This window comes from Nycticebus coucang, chromosome 4 (assembly GCF_027406575.1).
Source record: "Nycticebus coucang isolate mNycCou1 chromosome 4, mNycCou1.pri, whole genome shotgun sequence".
NCBI classification, from domain to species: domain Eukaryota; kingdom Metazoa; phylum Chordata; class Mammalia; order Primates; family Lorisidae; genus Nycticebus; species Nycticebus coucang.
This window is the reverse complement of record NC_069783.1, coordinates 90356605-90375867: the sequence shown is the minus strand read 5'-3', so window position 1 is coordinate 90375867 and position 19263 is coordinate 90356605. Positions and strand designations below refer to the sequence as shown.

General features: G+C 40.7%; 1 protein-coding gene across 2 annotated transcripts; it reads right to left on the bottom strand.

Annotated features, from left to right (window-relative positions):
- Nucleotides 1-2548: 2548 nt before the first annotated feature.
- On the bottom strand, nt 2549-18316 carry ZNF2 (zinc finger protein 2). 2 transcript variants are annotated; one of them, XM_053590190.1, is made up of 5 exons: nt 18207-18287; nt 10049-10120; nt 8192-8318; nt 5901-6014; nt 2549-5427 (listed from the first exon to the last, which is right to left on the bottom strand). In XM_053590190.1, the coding sequence occupies exons 2-5, from the start codon at nt 10079-10081 to the stop codon at nt 4409-4411; spliced, it is 1293 nt and encodes a 430-aa protein (XP_053446165.1). In that variant the 5' UTR covers nt 10082-10120; nt 18207-18287; the 3' UTR covers nt 2549-4408. The 2 variants fall into 2 exon arrangements, with proteins under 2 accessions (XP_053446165.1, XP_053446166.1); XM_053590191.1 differs by lacking the exon at nt 10049-10120 and having other exon boundaries at nt 18207-18316.
- Nucleotides 18317-19263: the final 947 nt, after the last annotated feature.

Below are 19263 nucleotides of genomic sequence, written 5' to 3'. Positions count from 1 at the left end.
AGGGCAGCTAATGGATATGTGTTTATATAAGGTCTTCCCACTCAAAATTTCTCCCCTTAATATCAGTTTTCTTGGCAGGAATGGATCCTTGATTTGAGTATTTCTCCTTAGGGGAAGATTTCTTCAGAGTTCCCCCTGAAGGATTCTCCTTTTTTATACCCTCAGGTTTCTCAGATCCAAGTGCAGGATCCAGAGGACCATCTTTTCTGAGTTTTTCCACTAATGTCTTTTGTGACTTTACTTTTTTAGAAACATCCTGCCTTTGAGTTGAGCCTTGGCTTTGTCTTGCAGCCTTCTGGTCTAAAACAAATACAAAATAAGTATCTCTGACTTTTAGTCCTAGTAAAAAAGAAAACATTGTATATATTAAGAAAAAATGAACACACACTATTATCTCATTTATTGGTAACTCCTTAAAAGAAAAATAACTAGGAAAGCATGAAAAGTGACAGAAGAAAAGACAAGGATAGAAATTAGAAGTGGAAGGTGGAGATTTAGCCCACTAAATAAGTGCCAGTTATTCATGAATTAGATATTTATCATGTAACGTGGCCATTAAGTGCTAGGCACCGTAAGCTACTGGGATGCCAATGAATAAGATAGCCACAGTCCCTGCCCTCATGATGTTTATATTCTATTAGACAGACAACAAATAAACAGAAGAGATAGTGAAGAGGACAGTGAAGGAAATAATGAGTGGGAGCTTCCGCAGAGGGACCCATAAACGTGGTTGTCTAGAAGTGACATTTAAGCAGGAATCTGAAAGAAAGAAGTTAACCCTATGTATATCCAAAAGAAGAGCGCAATTAAGAGGTACATGCAGAAAAATAGGAAATACTAATAGAAGCACGGGAATGACTTGGGCAGTTTGTTGTGTCAAGGAGTGTAAGCAGAATGGAATAAGTAGGCAGACAGGCTAATACCTCAGAAAGTGAACTGTCAATGACTACTGAATGGATCAAGAAAGGAGACGAAGGAGGTAACAGTAAAGGGTAAGTAGGAAAGATGAGAGTGTTATGAGAATTGAAATACAGATAGGTTTCAACTCTCTCCTCCTCCACCCCCATACTCCCTCTTTCTTGAACATTTTTTTCTCTTTTGTGACACTTTCTCACTTACTATTTCTCTTACCTTTCTATTTCCTCCTCATTCTCCTCTGATGGGCCTCCATGCCATTTAAATCATGATAGTCCTTAAGGACTTGTCCTAGACCCTTTTCTCTTCCTATCGTATCCCTTCTTCCTGATCAGTTTCTCTCCACTCACATGGTTTCAGATATCATCTACATAGCTGAGATCCCTCTTTTCAACCAATCTCCCCACTCTCCATTTGTACATATCCTTGGTTATTTCACATGCATCTCAAGCTTAATATATTCAAATGAATTCACTTTCTACCCTCACATTGGGCACCTTGGGTGCATACATATATCTTCTTGACTCAAATTTTACCCCTTAAATGTAGCAAACTACTTCACATACGTATACTTACGTATAACCAAATAACACCACACCTCAACTACACCCCATGATTCTGTAGTGGGGATGGCTACAGAAACCCCTGTTCCTGCAGCAACATTTGACTAATGGGGATGGGAGCTGTTGGGTACATGCTCCCCACATCCACACCAAGAACAGACAATTCTCAGTCTCTTTCTTTATAATTTCTCAGGTCCCAATGAGATTGAGGCTCAGTTGCCCACAGCAGTGACCAACTTGATGATACTATGTACTGGGTTTTTCTCCTTTCTCTTTTGACAGATATTTACTTATTATCATTAATATACTGATCAACATCAGTATTTTAATTACCTACATCTTTATCAGTTTACAATACAAAACAAATATCTGAGTGGCAGGACGGTAAAAAGCAAATTATTTGTGTGTTAAGTGTAGTCAAATTTATACTGCAATTCAAGAATCAATGTACTGTATATAGAAAAGAAAGTTGGCTAGACCAACACATATTAATCAAGAGATGATTTATGAGTATCTTTCAATATATAAACAAGGTGAAGGTCAGAAGTAGCTTCAGTTGTATTACTTTTCTGTAATATGTATGATGGTTAACCTCTAGGATCTGGCTTGTTGACCAGCCAAACCCAGGAATCAGAAATGGAGGAAAAACCAGCCCTTTGCTCCCCAACTTCAACATCAAAATTTAAGGCCTCCACTACTGCATGCCATTTGGTAGATGTTAATTAAAAGGTAAAATGGCCCTTTCCTCTGAGTTTTTAGCAGATGGAACAGTATTCACATTTAAAAAAATGCAGATCACCACATTTAAAAAGGGAACAAAGAGAAAACTATCAAATTTACCTCCCCACTCTGTTTTAATTATCAATGTATTCAAAAGTCAATAATTATCTTTTCTAAGGATAACATTTTAAAAATGTTCATTAGAATTCTGAATTTGTTCCAATCTCATCTTGCTGACAGTGGCAGAATGTCTTAGGGAAATACTTGACCCTTGACTTATTTTTAATAAGGCAGTAAATTAAAGATTCAGAACTCTCAGAGACAGCCATCAGCCAACAGTTTGTCAATAGTTCTTTTTATTTTCTACTTGACATTATTAACAAAATCAGATGTTATCCACACCCATAGATTCTGTGATGTTTTTCCTCAAGTTGCTTCAAAAGTCCACACATAAAAAGTTTTATCTGCTCTAAAGTGGACCAAGGATAACAGTGTTAGTAGGTTGGAGAGAAGTCTGTCTAGCAATTCAGCTTCTCCAATTAGACTTTAACTTCTGGGGGAAATTTGTCTTGATCTGCTGCGATTCATGTAAGGTAATCTTAATTTTAGACAGCCTTTCAAAACCAAGAATCAATTTTTTCTGGACTTCACCTTAAGCAAACAGAAAAGGAATGCAGATGCCTATAGTCATGGTCACCTAGTGCCTGTCCTTTAATAAAATAAAACTATAGGCCAGGGCCCTGGGAATAAAAGTCTGGGAGTCAGGATGTAAAGTTCAGCAGTAGGGGTTATATTAAGGCAGACCTTAAATAGGGAGCTGTTTTAGTGCTTGAAGAAGGCTATAACGAACAGGAAGATGTTAGAACATGGAAAGAATGGCCTAACAGTAATATGCAAAATGTCACTGTTTCAGAGGCATTTGCTGTTAACCAAATAGCAAGGTGCTTCTTTGCTTGCCTAGCCTGCAGGTGCTGGGTTCCAGCTTACTGGATTGTGGAGAGAAGGGATATGAGCCTAGACCTTACAAATATCCCACAAATTCTTCAAGCTACCTCTTCCTCCTAAATGGTGACTTTGGACAACAAATGTTATGGATGATGAAGATGAAGAAAGACAGATTGACTCATATCATATATTATGTGAGACTTAAGTCTTTGTTTATTTGGGTACATATAGCTTGGCATATCCCTCTTCAATAATGAAAGGAGAAAACAACTAGAATTGACTACTGGAGTAATGGAGATGGGGATGATAAAAGTACAAGCTGGGCTGTGAAAATTCAGAGCAAGGATATTAACCCAAGAGATGTTTTGAATGGAGAGAACATGGTAACTATAAAAGTCTTTCATACAGATAAATATTGAGCACTTACTATTTGTAAGGCACTGTGTAAGATAAAAAAAACCATTAAGTCATACCTCCGAGTGCTTACAATCTAGTTGAGGAGACAATGTACATACCTAAATTATAAAACCAACAAACCTTAGAGCATAATGGTAAAGAGAACAGACATTGAATAGAGACCTGTATTCAAGACTTGGTGTTACCTTTTACCAACTTTGTCACTTTAGACAAGTGACTAAATTTCAGTGTGCTCATCTGTAAAATGTGGATAGTAACAGTACATACTTCGTAAGGTTGGCATATGGATCAATGAATCTATTCCCTATAAAACTCTTAGCTAAGTGTTTACCCCATAAGAAGCACTCAATAAGCGCCATTAGCAGTAGTGGTATTAAGAGATCTAAAAGTTGGGACACAAGAGAGCAAGGTTAGTGCCCCAAAAGCTCCAAGAGAGAGGGACTAACAGCTATCAAAACAGTTCTAAAAAAAACCAGTGCTGCTCTGATATAATTTTGGCTTTTCCTTCCCGTTGCAGCCTCCAGTTATTTAAAGTGCGTTGATACCAGGGGCCTGGGTTCTCAGACAAGAAGAGTGTCTCGAGATATCCTCCTAACATCTATCCTATTGTCTGACCAATCTTTCCAAATTTTTTAATCTTTAGAGTTATCTCCTAGTTTCTGTACAGCCCTACCAGTTTCATAACACAGTAGGAACAGAGAGTTTATTAAACACTCTGGAACACAGGCAGGACAGGAGAATCATAGCCAGAATGGGCAGAATGACCAAATGATGGATTTGTTTAAGATAGAGGAGGCCTATCTAAAATTTTTATGGAGTTTTTTGTCTGATTCAAGCTTTAACCCAACTCAGTCTATTCCCTGTTTGGCATAACGCCGTTGATGTTGGATAATTGATGATTTTGAACTGAAAACCTTCTCACACACACTGCACTGAAAGGGCTTCTCTCCTGTATGAACTCTCTGATGCCGCGTGAGACGGCATCTCTGGCTAAAGGCTTTGCCACATTCGCTGCATTCATATGGCTTCTCTCCAGTATGGATCTTCTGATGTTGTGTGAGGGATGAACGGTCAAAGAAAGCTTTGCCACACATAATACACCGGTAGCGAGGCTCACCAGCATGAGCCTTCTGGTGTCTGTTCAGCGAGGAGACACCATAGAAGGCTTTCCCACACTCATTACATTCATAGGGCTTCCTGCCAGTATGGATTAACTGATGGCGAGTCAGAATACTTTTCTGGCTAAAGGCTTTCCCGCATTGATGGCACTCATAAGGACTTTCTCCAGTGTGAATTCTCTGATGTCGTGTAAGGGAAGAGCGGTCAAAGAAGGCTTTTCCACACTCATTGCATTTAAAGGGCTTCTCTCCAGTATGAATTCGCTGATGCACAGTTAGGGACGAACGGTCAAAGAAGGCCTTCCCACATGTGCTACATTCATAGGGGCTCTCCCCAGTGTGACACATCAGATGCCTGGTCAGACTGCTCTTGTGACTGAATGCTTTCCCACACTCATGACAGTCATAGGGCTTCTCTCCAGTGTGAGCCCTCTGATGGCGGATAAGGGAGGAATGATCACAAAATGTCTTCCCACAGTCACTGCATTCCTGGTGCTTTTCTTTAGTGAGAATTTTCTTGGGTGAGGCTGACCCCTGCTGTAAGCTTTTCTCCTGGGAAAGAGATTTCTTGCAAGTTGCAACTGCAGGATTTTCCTTCTCTGCTTCCAACCCCACCTCTTGTACATGATCTTCAAATTTGGGACACAGAAGATTTTGCCTTCCAAGTCTTTCCCTCAATGATTCTTCTGAATTTTCCTCTTCTGAAGCATCTTGAATCTCAGGCTTACAGATGCGGTTTCCTTCCAAGGCTAGGAAAACAGCACAGCAAATAGAAGGGATACTATAATGAATCTGATAGTAATATATGGTCACTGATTGCTTCTACCAGTAGTCTTACACTAGGGAGAGACTGACACTTGAGAAGGAGGAAGGCGGCAGGGAATAAAATTGACAGTGGACATCACGGAAAATAGGAGAATGTCCTTTGGGAGCATGGGTAGGACAATTAGGGGAGCATGCTGAATGGAAAGGATGGCAATCAGCTGGAATACCAACATGTGAATGGGCAACATGAAAGATCTGAGGAAATAAACATATAGTGAATATAGATGAATAATACTTTAAAGTATAGAGAAAAAAGTAAATGCTAATAGGTGATACAAAATAAATAATAAGTAGACATGAATTTGAGAAAAAGATGATATCCAATATTGCCCCACACACAGCCAAAAAAAAAGACAAAACAACAAAACTTTTCCCCTTCTTGTTCATACTCAGTTACCTAGAAAGACACTTTTTGGACATTCTCTCTCCTCCGATCCATGAAGATCTACTATCCATGGCTCCTCCTCTCTCTTCAACTGAAAAATCACATCAGGTCGAGGAACTGGAAGTCCTGCTCAGGAAAATAAACAAGCCAGGTGGCTGTATGTGATGAAAATACATCACTAGTCCAAAGCTTAATCTTGGCCTCTGAAGTCTTTCAGAGGGAAAATCCAAAAGGCAGAACGCACAGGCCAAGAATGTAGAGTATGAGGCAGAGGAACCTCTGGATGGAGGCCAGGACTGAGAATCTAAAAATGAACAGGTGGCACTTGCTCAGAATACTGACAAAATCTATTTGAATCAATGTGTTTATTCTTCCCCCATGGAGTAAGTGGGAGGTTCTGATAGGACGAGGGTCCTTGACTTACAGGAGTAAGAATGAAAAAAGATCATTTTAACTAAAAAAGTGTAAAAAGGTGCCCAGTTTTGTTTGTTTGTTTACTTGTATCATTATGCTTTTATTAAGAAAAGTCAGATGTGTTCATTGTAGGAAAATGAGAGGTATGTACAAATAAAAGTAACCTTTCATTCTTAGTTTTTATTTTTTTCTCCATTCATTTTGATATCAAAAGATACCTATACATACAGTCTGTTAAAAACTGGATAATTAATGCTAATGTGTAAAATTGATTTTTAACATAAGTTAAAAATATTATTTCAACTAAGAAATCTACCTCATCATTTTAATAACTACATGATATTTGTTATATGGAATAACATTATTTTATGAATTTTCTGCTGATAGACATTTCAGACCATTTTTAATGTTTTGCTATTAACAAACAATGGTACGGTGAACATCTGAGTACACTATGGACTGCTAATTCCTAGAAACAAACCATCCAGTTTTGGTTATATGTGTACAAGAAACAGATTCCCGGGCGGCGCCTGTGGCTCAGTGAGTAGGGTGCCAGCCCCATATGCCGAGGGTGGCGGGTTCAAACCCAGCCCTGGCCAAATTGCAACAAAAAAATAGCCGGGCGTTGTGGTGGGCGCCTGTAGTCCCAGCTGCTCGGGAGGCTGAGGCAAGAGAATTGCGTAAGCCCAAGAGTTAGAGGTTGCTGTGAGCTGTGTGATGCCACGGCACTCTACCTGAGGGTGGTATGTGAGACTCTGTCTCTACAAAAAAAAAAAAAAAAAAAAAAAAAGAAACAGATTCCCTCTTGGAAGTAGACTCGAGCTCTAAACTTTCCAAGGCCCAGCCTCGGAAAAAGAAGCACATTTTTATTGGGGCTAAGGATCATCTCTTGGGTTGTATGCTGATTCTCTGCTGAAAAAACGGCCACACCCATCGCCTTCTTGTGGCTTCCTGTCTCTGACCTTAAGGATTCCATTTTCCTCAATATTTCATCTGCCAAAACCAATGACAAAGGCTCAGCAGTCTCTGTAATACCTCCCAAACATTCTCTTCTGTGTGGGGAAACTATTTGGCCTGATTAGGTTAATCTGGAGCATTAACATTTGTTTTTTTGACCAGTCTTACATGAAATCTGCAGTGACTCAATTTACTGCCACCTGCTGGTTATTTTAAGCCAGCTGTGGACTCTTAGCCTAGGATCCTTGGAGCTCTGACAGGTTCTCAATTAGTACAGGAAACCAACTTTACTTCTCACTAGTATCTGACAATCAGCAGTAACTCCTAACTTTCTCTTTGTTACACAAGTCTCTATAATTACAAAATGTCTCTGTGAACATCTAAGAGTGTACATAAGATGAATATCCAAAATCAAGTACATCTCTTGTAACCTAATCAGAGGCACAACCCTCTATTCCTACCCCGCATATCTCGCTTTTTAAAAGAGAACACCTTTTCCACCCACCCCATCCCACCCCCGGCTTTCCCCATCAACAAGATGGCCCCTTTCCCAGCGCTGAGTCCTCTGGATGGAGCTGAGTAAATTACTTGACTGATGAGCCAGGAGAAGAACTGGGCATAGTGAGCTGAGCCTCTTCTGCTCACTCCAGGCTCCCTGCCCAAGGCACACATTCTGCTCTGTCCCTCAGCCTTCCCAGGCTCCCCTTCTGTTTTGCAGGGGCAGGCTGCCCAACACTGCCTAGGGCTGGGGGAGCATCTCTGTCTGGTGCTGGGGTTCAGTATGAAGAAGCTGACTGTTGTAGAACCCGTATACTATGTCTCTCAACTTTTTTACCTTGTTTCTCAGGTGACTCAGAACCCAGGCAGGGGTAGAAGAGGTATCAATTTCTCAACCTCCACATTAGCACAGTACAGATTAAAACTCTCCTTACCCAGTGAGACGATGCTTTTATAGTTCTCCAGCATCACCTCCTTGTAGAGGTCCCTCTGAACAGGGACCAAATGCTGCCACTCTTCATCTGTGAAAACCACAGCTACATCTTCGAATGTCACTGATTCCTGAAAACATAATCACAAAGATTCATACAGAAAGGTTATAAAGATGATAACCCTTGAGGACATGGAGGGGTAAAAGGGAAATAGTTCTGATAAAGTAGGACTTTGAAGAATTTGGGAAAAGTGGCACAGTCACACAAGACACCTAGTTCTTGGTCATAATCCTACACCACTCACAGCTGAGCGTCTGATTATAAGGGGCTCTTTTTCATATTGACCGAAAAGTTGTAAGAAGAGAACAAAAAATTCTCATGTACCCTTCACCTAGCCTCCCCAAATGCTAACATTCTGCACATTTGCTTTATCCTTCTGTCTCTCTTTATTGCATACGTTCTCCTATCTTTTGCCTAAACCTCTTGCAAACTTCATGTGTTTTTATTCCTAAACATTTCAGTATATATTTTATTTTAAAAAGAAATACTCTTGTTATAATCATAGTATAATAATAAACAGGAGAAAATAACATTGATATTATAGTGGGTGTCTCAAAAGTTGCCATACATAGAAAACTGTATATGGGAACATGTTCGCCATGAGTGGGAGAGACTTCCTGTGTTTGTAGAAAGAGGTAGTCAACATATAAAGAACATTTTGTAAATAAAGATTTATTTAGCTATAATTTCCTATTTTCCTTATGTATGGTGACCTTTGGGACACCATATATTATTTAATCTACAGCCTTACTTAAATTTTGCCAATTGTTTTTTTACAAATTTTTTTTCCTTTTTTTTTTTTTTGTTTTGTTGCAGTTTGGCTGGGGCCAGGCTCGAACCCACCACCCTCCATATATGGGGCCACTGTCCTACCCACTGAGCAACGGGCGCCGCCCCATATTTTTTTTTCCTTTTACAAATCTTAAAATAATGGTGTTGACTAGATTATTTTTAGGATCATTCTGCTCTGTGACTAAGATTGTATCTTTACTCCTAATTCTAAAACCTCAGGCAGCATGCTCAGTGGTTAGGGTGCTGGCTATATGCACCAGGCTGGTGGGTTTGAACCTGGCCCAGACCTGCTAAACAAAACAAACAAAAAAATGGCTGGGCATTGTGGCGGGCATCTGTAGTCCCAGCTACTTGGGAGTCTGAGGCAAGAGACTCATTTAAGCCCAAGAGTTTGAGGCTGCTGTGAGCTATGATTCCATAGTACTCTACAGAGGGCGACAAATTGAGACTCTGTCTCAATAAAAAAAAAAAATTAAAATAAAAAAAGTAATAAAACCTCAGATGAGTTTCCAGTGTGTCTGCAGAAGTTCTAGGCCAGAGCATATAAAATTCAAGACTCTGCCCTTGGGCAGCAATGGGGCAAACCATGTGTTTCTACTCACATAAGACTCTTCAGGACTTACAATGTCCAAGGTGCTCTACAGTGTGTTATCACGTTCCCTGCCTAATCCAACACTCCTAGGAACACTGGGGCTTACTTTCAGTCCATATTGGATGTACCAAAATCAAGACCAAAATCAGCCCACAATCCCCCAAACCATACCATCGGCTTTAAGGGGAAATCACTCCGAGAAAAAGCTCCAGGGGTCATGTGCCTGGTGACGGGCTGGTGGGCATGTACTTATGGCAAGCAAAGGTTATGAAGGACACCTCGACTCAAATGGGCAGGAAGTGGTCCCTACAGAGTTACTCATTTGCCTTGTTGGATCTGATCAAAGCAGTTTCAGGATAGAAAAAGAGAACTGGTTACATTATGGAGTATTTCAGAAAGACAAAAGCCCACCTTACCTGGCATCTGGCTGTCAGAGACACAGCAGCCATTCCCTCCAGAGTGCTCTCTTTATAGAAAGGGGCAGTGTCCTAATGAGGCAGAGGCATGGGATGAGAAAGAGGGTATGAGAAAGACCAATCCTGTTTTATCATCTTCTGTCCCAAGAACTCTCCACATACTAGTGAGAAATGTCCCCACCCTCACTCCCAATACCCTACAAAAAGGAGGCCAAAGTAAAGCAAGTCTAAGAGCAACCCCAGCCCTTCCAGAGCCAATGGCCTTGGATATTGTGAGTTAGAAGACAACACAGTGCTTGTTTTACCATGATCCGAGAGGCAGAGTTCTGTTCCTAGGACTCAGAACATATTAAGGTCATATGGTACTTACAAACTGACATTCAATAGTGCCCTGAAAGATTACTGGATAGAAACCATAAGCAATCTTGTAGATGACTATATAGACAAGACATGTCAAGGAAAACCTGTAGCCTCTTCAAAGGAAAAGTACCCCATTCATAGCCTCTGCTAAAGGACCATCCCTTGAGCAGCCCGTTTTGTAACACATGACACTGTGTCTCTCTCCTAGAGCCACACTGACTAGGCAATAGGTGGGCAATGCACAGGTGACTGGTATACTCAGATGTGATCTGGCTTAAAAAGATGACATCATTCCTCAGGAACATGAACTAAGAAATATCAGGACAAGTGAGTGATGAGCTGAAGGGATATTGGAGGTGCTGAATGAAGTAGCCACAGGATCAGGAGAACCAAAGTTACCAGGAAGAAGAACCTGTGGGCAAATAGGAGGTAAGAGGTAGAGAAAAGGTCTTCACAGACAGTGGGACAAGAAGCAGGCAGAGGGATGAACAGCTCTGTCATATAAGTGATGAAGTCGTGCAAAGACCTAAGAATTCCTGGCCCTAAAGTCCCTCGCCTCACCTAGTATTGGAATCTGTGGGCTCCAATTTCCATGCAGACAAGCCTTATTTATTGTTGGATTTCCAGAAAACTCTAATCATCCTGGGCAGTTTGCAAATCTTTATCATTACTTGAGTTAATCTTTATCATTACTTGAGAAATGGAGAAATCTCCATTTCTCACAATCAAGAGTCTGATAAAACAACATAGTGAAATCCAGCATTTCTGGGATTTGGGTGCTGGGTGGGCAGGGTGAGATTGTGGTCCTGGCGAGGAACAGGTGTGTTTGTGGCTCATGGACCATTCTTCTGTAGTCAAGGCAATATGGTCACTGCTTTTTGTGATTCATTCATTTTCTCTTCAACCAGCATTTATTCAGCATCAACTATGTATACCAAACACAAAAACTAAGATGCTGTCCTTGTCCTCCAGAAGCTTTGACCTAGCATACACAAACAAGTAAACAAAATAGTGTCCACTCCAAGATGGGTGAATGCCATAAAGAGAGAAGCCCCGCAGCCTATGAGAGCACCTCAGAGACTCACCTACCCAGACAGGAGCGGGGGACACTGCAGCTTTCTTGACAGAAGTGGGATCTAAGGTAAGTTTTGATTGGGGGAATGGAAGTGCACAACCTCAAGTTTTTCCAAAAGAAGAAAGCAGGTCTTTCCATGGAAAGGATTAACGACCAAAACTGCTATGGAAGCAATTTTTGGTGAAGTTTAGGCTGTGAGTGGTGCTATGGGGAAAGATGAGGCTGGAAAAGTAGGCAGAAACCAGTTTCCTCAAGGAGAGCTTTGTCTACCCCTTTTTCCATAGGGATGGGGATCACTGAAAGGGATGTGTCATCAGATTTGTGTTTTAGAAAGATCCCTGCAACTTGTAGTGAGGGCCTTGAAACATACCTGCCCTTTGAGCAATTTTCTTCTAGGAGGAAAAAAATTTATCTTCGGAAAATAAGTAAGAATATGTACAAAGCTTTTTATTAATCACCTACACTAATCTTATTGAGGGTTATATGCCAGATACCTTCCTAAATACTTTGCATATATTATTTCATTTAATCTTTATAATACCTCATCAAAAATTCGAAATATCCTAAATCTCTAAAATAGGAGATTTGGTCAAATAATTTTATAATTCAGCCCTGACACACGTGAAATATTATTAAACATCATCTTAGTGACAACCAGAATTTATTATCTGCTATTTGTCAGACATTGTGCTAGATGCTTTTTATAAGGATAAATTCCATCCTCATAAACCAATAAGGGAGGTACTATTTTACAGATCAGGAAATTTAGGCTTTTTAAGAGACTGAAGTAGAATTTGAACCCAAGTCTCCCTGGCAGCTTTCAACTCTATGTTATAATGATTTATTTTCATGAAAAGATAGCTACATAGATGGCAGACCAAAAGACTAGAATAGAAAATCTCAAAACACATCCAAGAATTTAGGGAAGCATGATATATGACTGAGGTAGCATCACAAAACACTGGGGGGAAGACCAGTAATGATATCATCAATTGGATAATGTGTAAGTTATGATGGTATATGTATGTATGTGAATATATATGTATATATAATACATGGATTAAGATGAACTGGAGCTACAAGTCATAATTACTGAGCAAAACTAAGAAAGTTACAGAATTACTTATTGTATAATATTTACATAAAATTAAAAAACAAGGAAACAATACCTGAAAAAATCCATATAGGACAATAAGCACTAAATTGCATTTCAAGGAAGAGAGGGAAATAAGACTGAGGAGGAATTTTCAGGAGATTTCAATTTTACTTGTAATGCTTTGTTTCTTAAAAAACAAAATAAAACTGAAGAAAAAAGGAAATTCACAAAATATTAAATGAAGAATTCAGTCCTGTAAAATTACATATTTGAACATGAAGATACATGTAAAAAGGAAGAATATATATTATTTTAATGGAATATATGGAATGGAATGGGATAGAATTTGAGTGGTGGCATTACAAGTGATTTTTAATTCTTTACAGTTTAAATTTTTTAAACAAGAGTATGTCTTTACTTTGGTGTACAGCAGGGTGTCCAACCTGCAATCAGCAGGCCCCATGCTGATTTTGTGAGGACTTTTTGTTTATCTGTGGTGTCAAATATCATGAACAGTGTGCAAGAACCTTTTTTTCTTTTTGTCAATCAGCTTTCATTAGTGTTTGTGTATTTAATGTGTGGCCCAAGACAACTCTTATTCTTCCAATGTGTTGCAGAAGGAAAAGAAATGGTTGGACAGCCCTGGAGTGCAGGAAGAATAACAGAATGGACAGAGGGTGGTGTGCAGAAAAGCTGTAGCAGAATCTGAGATTGCTATTCTTTTTTTTGTTTTTTTCGTGGTTTTTGGCCCGGACTGGGTTTGAACCCGCCACCTCCAGCATGTGGGACCGGCGCCCTACTCCTTGAGCAAAGGCACCACCCCCGAGACTGCTATTCTACAAAGTTCTGCTTGCAAGGTTGGTCTGTGGCTGGTTGTTTGGGAACTTCAATTTTGAGAGGGTTCCTCAGTTCCCTAAGAGATAAGGGTAGTAACAATTTTGTGCAAACAACTGAACATCTGCCTTCCTCTTTGGTGGTCTGGAATTTTGGTATGTGTTAAGCAGAGGGTGCCTATGTGATCAGCCCTAAATAAAAAACTTGGACTCTTGAGTATCTAAGGAGCTTCCCTGGGCAAAAACATCACATATGTTGCTGCTTTTTTGTTGCTGGGGGAGGAGTGTGCTCTGTGTAAGCCCTCATGGGAGTGAGAGAACACAAACCACACATAGATTTTTCCACACTATGCCTGTATCTTTCCCCCTCATGATCTGATTGTGTATTCTTGCAAGTTCACCATCATAATCTTAGCCATGAGTACAACTATAGGCTGAGTCCTGAGTCCTTGCAGAGAATCCCTGACATGGCAGTAATCTTGAGTGTCCCTGACACAAGCAGCCACACTACTCTGAATAGCTATGGCAGGATGGGATTAGAGGAGGGTAAGAATAGAAGTGAACAGACCAGTCAGGAGACTGTTATTATTAATTAAACAAGAAAAATGATGAACTGAATGAAAATCATGGCAGCAGAAATAGAAAGAGGATCTACTGTCACACCGTTAAGGACAATAGACAATAGACTAGCTGGAAGTGGAGGCTGAAAGTGATGGAAGAGCAAGAATGATTCCCAGATCACCTAGATCGCCAATGTAGCAACGGTGTGGATAATTATAATTCATCAAGATGAGCAACAGAGAAGTAGAATTGAAGGGAAAGCTAATGAATATTGTTCAGGGCATTCATAATTTGAGTTGACTCCACATCTTTGAATAAGAAAATTCAGGTGGGCCGGGTGAGGTGGCTCATGCTTGTAATCCTAATACTCTGGGAGGCTGAGGTGGGAGGATTGCTTCAGTTCAAGAGTTCAAGACCAGCCTGGGCAATAGCAGGACCCTGTCTCTAGGCCAGGTGTGGTGGCTCATGCCTATATTCCTAGCACTCTGGGAGGTGGAGGCGGTGGATTGTTTGAAATGCAGACTTCAAGACCAACAACAGTGACACCCCATTTCTACTAAAAACAGAAAAGTTAGGCAGGTGTTGTGGCAGGCACCTGTAGTTCCAGCTACCTGGGAGGCTGAAGCAGGAGGATCAGTTGAACCCAGGAGTTTCAGATTGCTGTAAGCTAGGCTGATGCCATAGCATTCTAGACTGGGCAACAGAGTGAGACTCTGTCTCAAAAAGACAAAAAAAAAAAAAAAGAGAGAAAGAAAACTCAGGTGACATTGGCTCTCACTGGTCACGTAAATAATAAACAGTTATTATTGCTAAATGAAATAATTCAATTTTGAAAGACTATGAGTTTCATACTTAAAATCAAAAAGTTAATATAAAATATACCAAAACAGGTTGTAATACAAAGAAGGAAAGAAGGCAATGTACACCTTTAGTTATATAAATAATTATATGACTATTCACAAAACATAGATGTACCCTTGGGATATATACTTGGATTTGTTCATATAAGCATGGAAAAAGAAACCCAGGGAATGGAGATAAGCTCCTTCCAGAAATAGAAGCTACATACCCCAAACAGAGAGGACTAGTTAGTACAGGGGCCATATGTAGCAAGCAGGTAGAAAAAAGAATGTATGCTCCTAACAAGGAACCAGCCTCAGGTTCTAAAGAGGCAAAGTAACTGAGCAGACTTAATTTTCTCTCCCTTAGGGTATGAGCCCTTCAGCTGGACTTACTAATTGCAGGATACTAATAAGGCACAAATAAATTTTCAAAAATGTCAAAAGACCAGATCAATATATATTTACTGGTCCATTTGGCAGCTTTTAACTCTATTCTATAATGGGTCTATTAATATTCTTGGGTATGCTTTAGGATTTTCTATTCTGGTCTATTGGTCTATACATGCGGTTATATATGTGACTATCTCTTTATGAAAACAAATTATAGTATGGAGTTAAAAGCTGCCAAGCAGACCTGAATTATTTAACAATGTGTTATTCAACACTAGTCAAGCAAATCTTTAAAAGAATATTACCTTGAGGGTGAACACCAGTTTGCCAAAACTAAAACCTATGTGAAAAGCAAAAACTTAAAAGAAAAAAATAATCTCATTGGAAAAATAAATATAGAGAAACAATATATATAAAAAATTTCAACCAGAAGAGAGATTGGGGGTTGAATCTTGCTGGGAGGAGGCTGAGAGTGAAGCATACACAAAGAGAAACAAAGATATATCATTAGTTGATAACCAGAGCCTGCAACTTGTATTAGCTAAGACAATATTCTTTTCCTTTCTGGTCTGTTAAGAAGAAGTTGTCTTGAGCCACATTTTTTTTTTTTTTGTAATTGTTGGGGATTCATTGAGAGTACAAAGAACCAGGTTACACTGCTTGCATTTGTTAGGTAAAGTCCCACTTATAATTGTGTCCCGCCCCCCCCAAGAGGTGTGTCACACAGCATGAGCCCCCACTCCTCTCCCTTCTTCCCTCTCTCTGCTCCTCCATGCCCCCACTATGTACTAGCATCAATTGTCCTCATATTAGAATCGAGTATACTGGATTCTTGCTTCCCCCTTCTTGTGATACTTTATTAAGAAAAATGTGTTTCAACTCCATCCAGGTTAATACAAAAGATGTAAAGTCACCATCTTTTCTGTGGCTGAATAGTATTCCATGATATACATATACAGCTTGTTAATCCATTCCTGGATTGGTGGGCATGGGCCACATGTTTAACAAACACTAATGAAAGCTGATGACCAAAAAAAAGTCCAGGCAATATCCAACACCACAGATAAACAAAGCCTCAAATAATCCACACACAGCCTGTGGGTCACAGTTTGGACACCCCTAGTATAGTCATGAGGAGTGCAGGCTCAGTCTAGAGCCAGTGTGTGGACTGGCTCTTACTATCTGTGGGGACTTAGGAAAATTTGTTAACTTCTCAGTCTGCCCATCTGTAAAACTGGAATAATGAATATCTATCTTTTGCAGTTATCTTGATGCTTAAATAGGATAATACATAATAAAGCATTTAGAATAGTGTGCTAAATAAAGTAAGCATTAGCTAAAAGTAATGTTATAATACTAGGAAGACAAAAATGAAAACATGAATTACCCTCTGTTGTTGCTTTTTTGGAGCAGATTTAAGTGTAAGAGCAGTAATAACTTTGTAGCAAAGTATTTCTTTTTTTCTTTTCTTTCTTTTTTTTTTTTTTTGAGACAGAGTCTCAAGCAGTCACCCTGGGTAGAGTGCCATGGCCTCACAGCTCACAGCAATCTCAAAATCCTGGGCTTAAGGGATTCTTGTGCCTCAGCCTCCCAAGCACCTGGGACTACAAGCGCCCACCACAACACCTGGCCATTTTTTGATTGTAGTTGCTATTGTTGTTTGGCAGGCCTGGGCTGGATTCCAACCCACCAGCTCCGGTGTATATAGCTGGCACCCTAGTCGCTTGAACTACAGGTGCCGAGCCAGCAAAATATTTCCATATGTTTCCTAAAGCATTTTTAGACAAATCGTTCATATTTTAGACTTATTGGACAAGAGCTGTTTGGACAAATCAAATTATATCTGAAACTGTAATTGAAAGTGCTCAATGTTAAATGTTTAAAGACAATTTTAAAGTTTCATTTATTAGATTTTGACTTTAATACACGGAGCACTAAACAAATCACAAATAGTGGTTAATATAAAAGCTCGTGGCCATGAAACAACCAAAGCGCTCATCATCAGTAAGCTCCCTGCTGTGTAGACGTCACCCCTCATTAGGCTTAGATTCCATCAGCAGTCACTTCAGTAAGCTCTCACTAACACTCAGGATTTCCCAAATCCATCAAACTCACATGGAGTTATTGCCAGCAAAGAATCACCTCCACTTTTGCTCTCCCTTTTCTTATTCCTGGATCTTAAGAGTTATAACTGGAGAAAACTTCCTTTAAATTCCCATTCTAAACTTCAAATGAGCCCTTGCCCCTGCCCCTGCAAGCTTGTACCTTTCCCAACCACTAAAACAGTCATAACTCAGGTCCAAAACAGCCTGCTCAGCCTACGCAGAGTAACTGACTCCAGTGCTGAATGTGACCTCTAGAATAACTGTCCTAAAATAGTTTTATTTTTGTTAGTCCCTGGATCAGACTCATCCAATCCACCTTGCCTTCTGGGTCTTGCCCTCATACTCTGTGGCTGGCCCCAGAGTACTCTTTTTTCATCCCTGTTTCCACTGTTCCTGCACGCCAGTAAAAATTATCACCGTTTCAAATCTGCCTAACGTTTTAGTACTTCTTTGGTGTCTTTTTCACATCAAATCCTATGTCCTCCGTCCCCTCTCCGCGCAGTATTTGTGCAGAGACTCAGTATAGGGAGTTAAAGGAGGCTATGTGAAGCGCTATTTGGGAAAGAGGGAGGGGCTGGAGCGAGGGACATTTAGCGTTAGAGTCAAATTCCACTCGTTATAAGGAACGAGAGGGGCGGAGGAAGACTCCAAATTTCCAAGCTGAAAGTACAGCATCTGACATAGGAGGTGCCCACAGCCCACGAAACAAACGCACTCATGGATGGGGGACAACTTTCCGCCTGCACCTATCAGAGCCGGGTCGTCGCCACACACACTCTCGTGCAGGCTGGCTTCTCCCGCGTACCACAGCACCTCCCCCAAGTTCTTAGTGTCCCCTTCTTTCAGCCGCTGTGCTTACTCCGCTCCTGAAAGGCACAAACACACACACCCCTCACCTCCAGCACTGAGTACCAGGGAAGATAGCACCTCTCCAGGTCGGGAAAGATGCGCCTGCGTAGACTGCCCTAGAGTCCGCGCTCCCAATCAATGCTCTGCCTACACGCGGACTTCATCTCCCAGAGGCCTCCGCGGCGGCGCGCTCTAATATGACGTCTGAAAACTCTGGTAAGCGCATGCTCCTGAGAGAGGGACGGGAAGTGCTAACCGGTTAACTTAGCTAGGAGATGGAATTTACGTGCATCCCTGCGAAACTTAGGATCACCCTGAAGTACGACCTACGTCTGAGGTTGCGTTCCTCCAGTCCTGCGGTGGGAGAGCTGTTCGAAGGAAATACGGCTCTCTGCTTCTTGTGCCCCATCCCTAGCCCTGGGTAGGACCCAGAGGATACCAAGTCTTCTGGCATTTGGAGGGGGCTTGTTTCCCCTGCCGCCGGTTCACTTTCAGGAATTTGATACTGACATTTTGGCAGGAGAGGCGAAGAGTTTGGTTCTGAGATGGACTGCAGCTTCAGGCATGGTCTGTGCTCACATGTGTGTCAAAGGAAGAGAAGAGCCCAGAATACATAGGTATTTTACTCGTGCATCAGGTTCGACTCCCGACAGTCAGAGCGCACACCAGCCTTCCTGCCTTGGATCTGCTGGAGGGATCCAAGCTGGAGACATCACAGGGATTCTCAAGCCTGGCTGCATGCTGGAATTGCCTGGAGAGCTTTGAACTTGTAAACAAGAATTTGGAAAGATCAGCTTGTGATTTTAATATGCAGTTAAAGCTGAAAACCACTGAGCTCGGGGAAGACTGAAAATTACACAAAGAAAATAATAATATCCTATTTCAAAAATAAGCCTACACTGTCGTTAGTTTTTTTTCTGCTATAAACAAGGCAGGAACAAATATGAATAAGACATAGTTACTGCCCAAAACGAACTCATGGTCCAATGGAAAAATCAGAATGTAAAATTACTATACAATGCAGTATATTCTATAATTATGCCACGTTCAACATGATATGAGTACAATGGAGAAGGCAATTGACTATGTCTGGGAAAGGTGGAA

Bases quoted from the DNA above. Each gene is read 5' to 3' on its own strand.
- ZNF2 (XM_053590190.1), bottom strand. From the start codon at position 10,081: ATGGCTGCTGTGTCTCTGACAGCCAGATGCCAG. The intron at 8,319-10,048 runs GTAAGGTGGGCT...TTATGTTTTCAG, and splicing joins CTCTGACAGCCAGATGCCAG to GAATCAGTGACATTCGAAGA. The intron at 5,428-5,900 runs GTAACTGAGTAT...CTGTTTTCCTAG, and splicing joins TCCAAAAAGTGTCTTTCTAG to CCTTGGAAGGAAACCGCATC.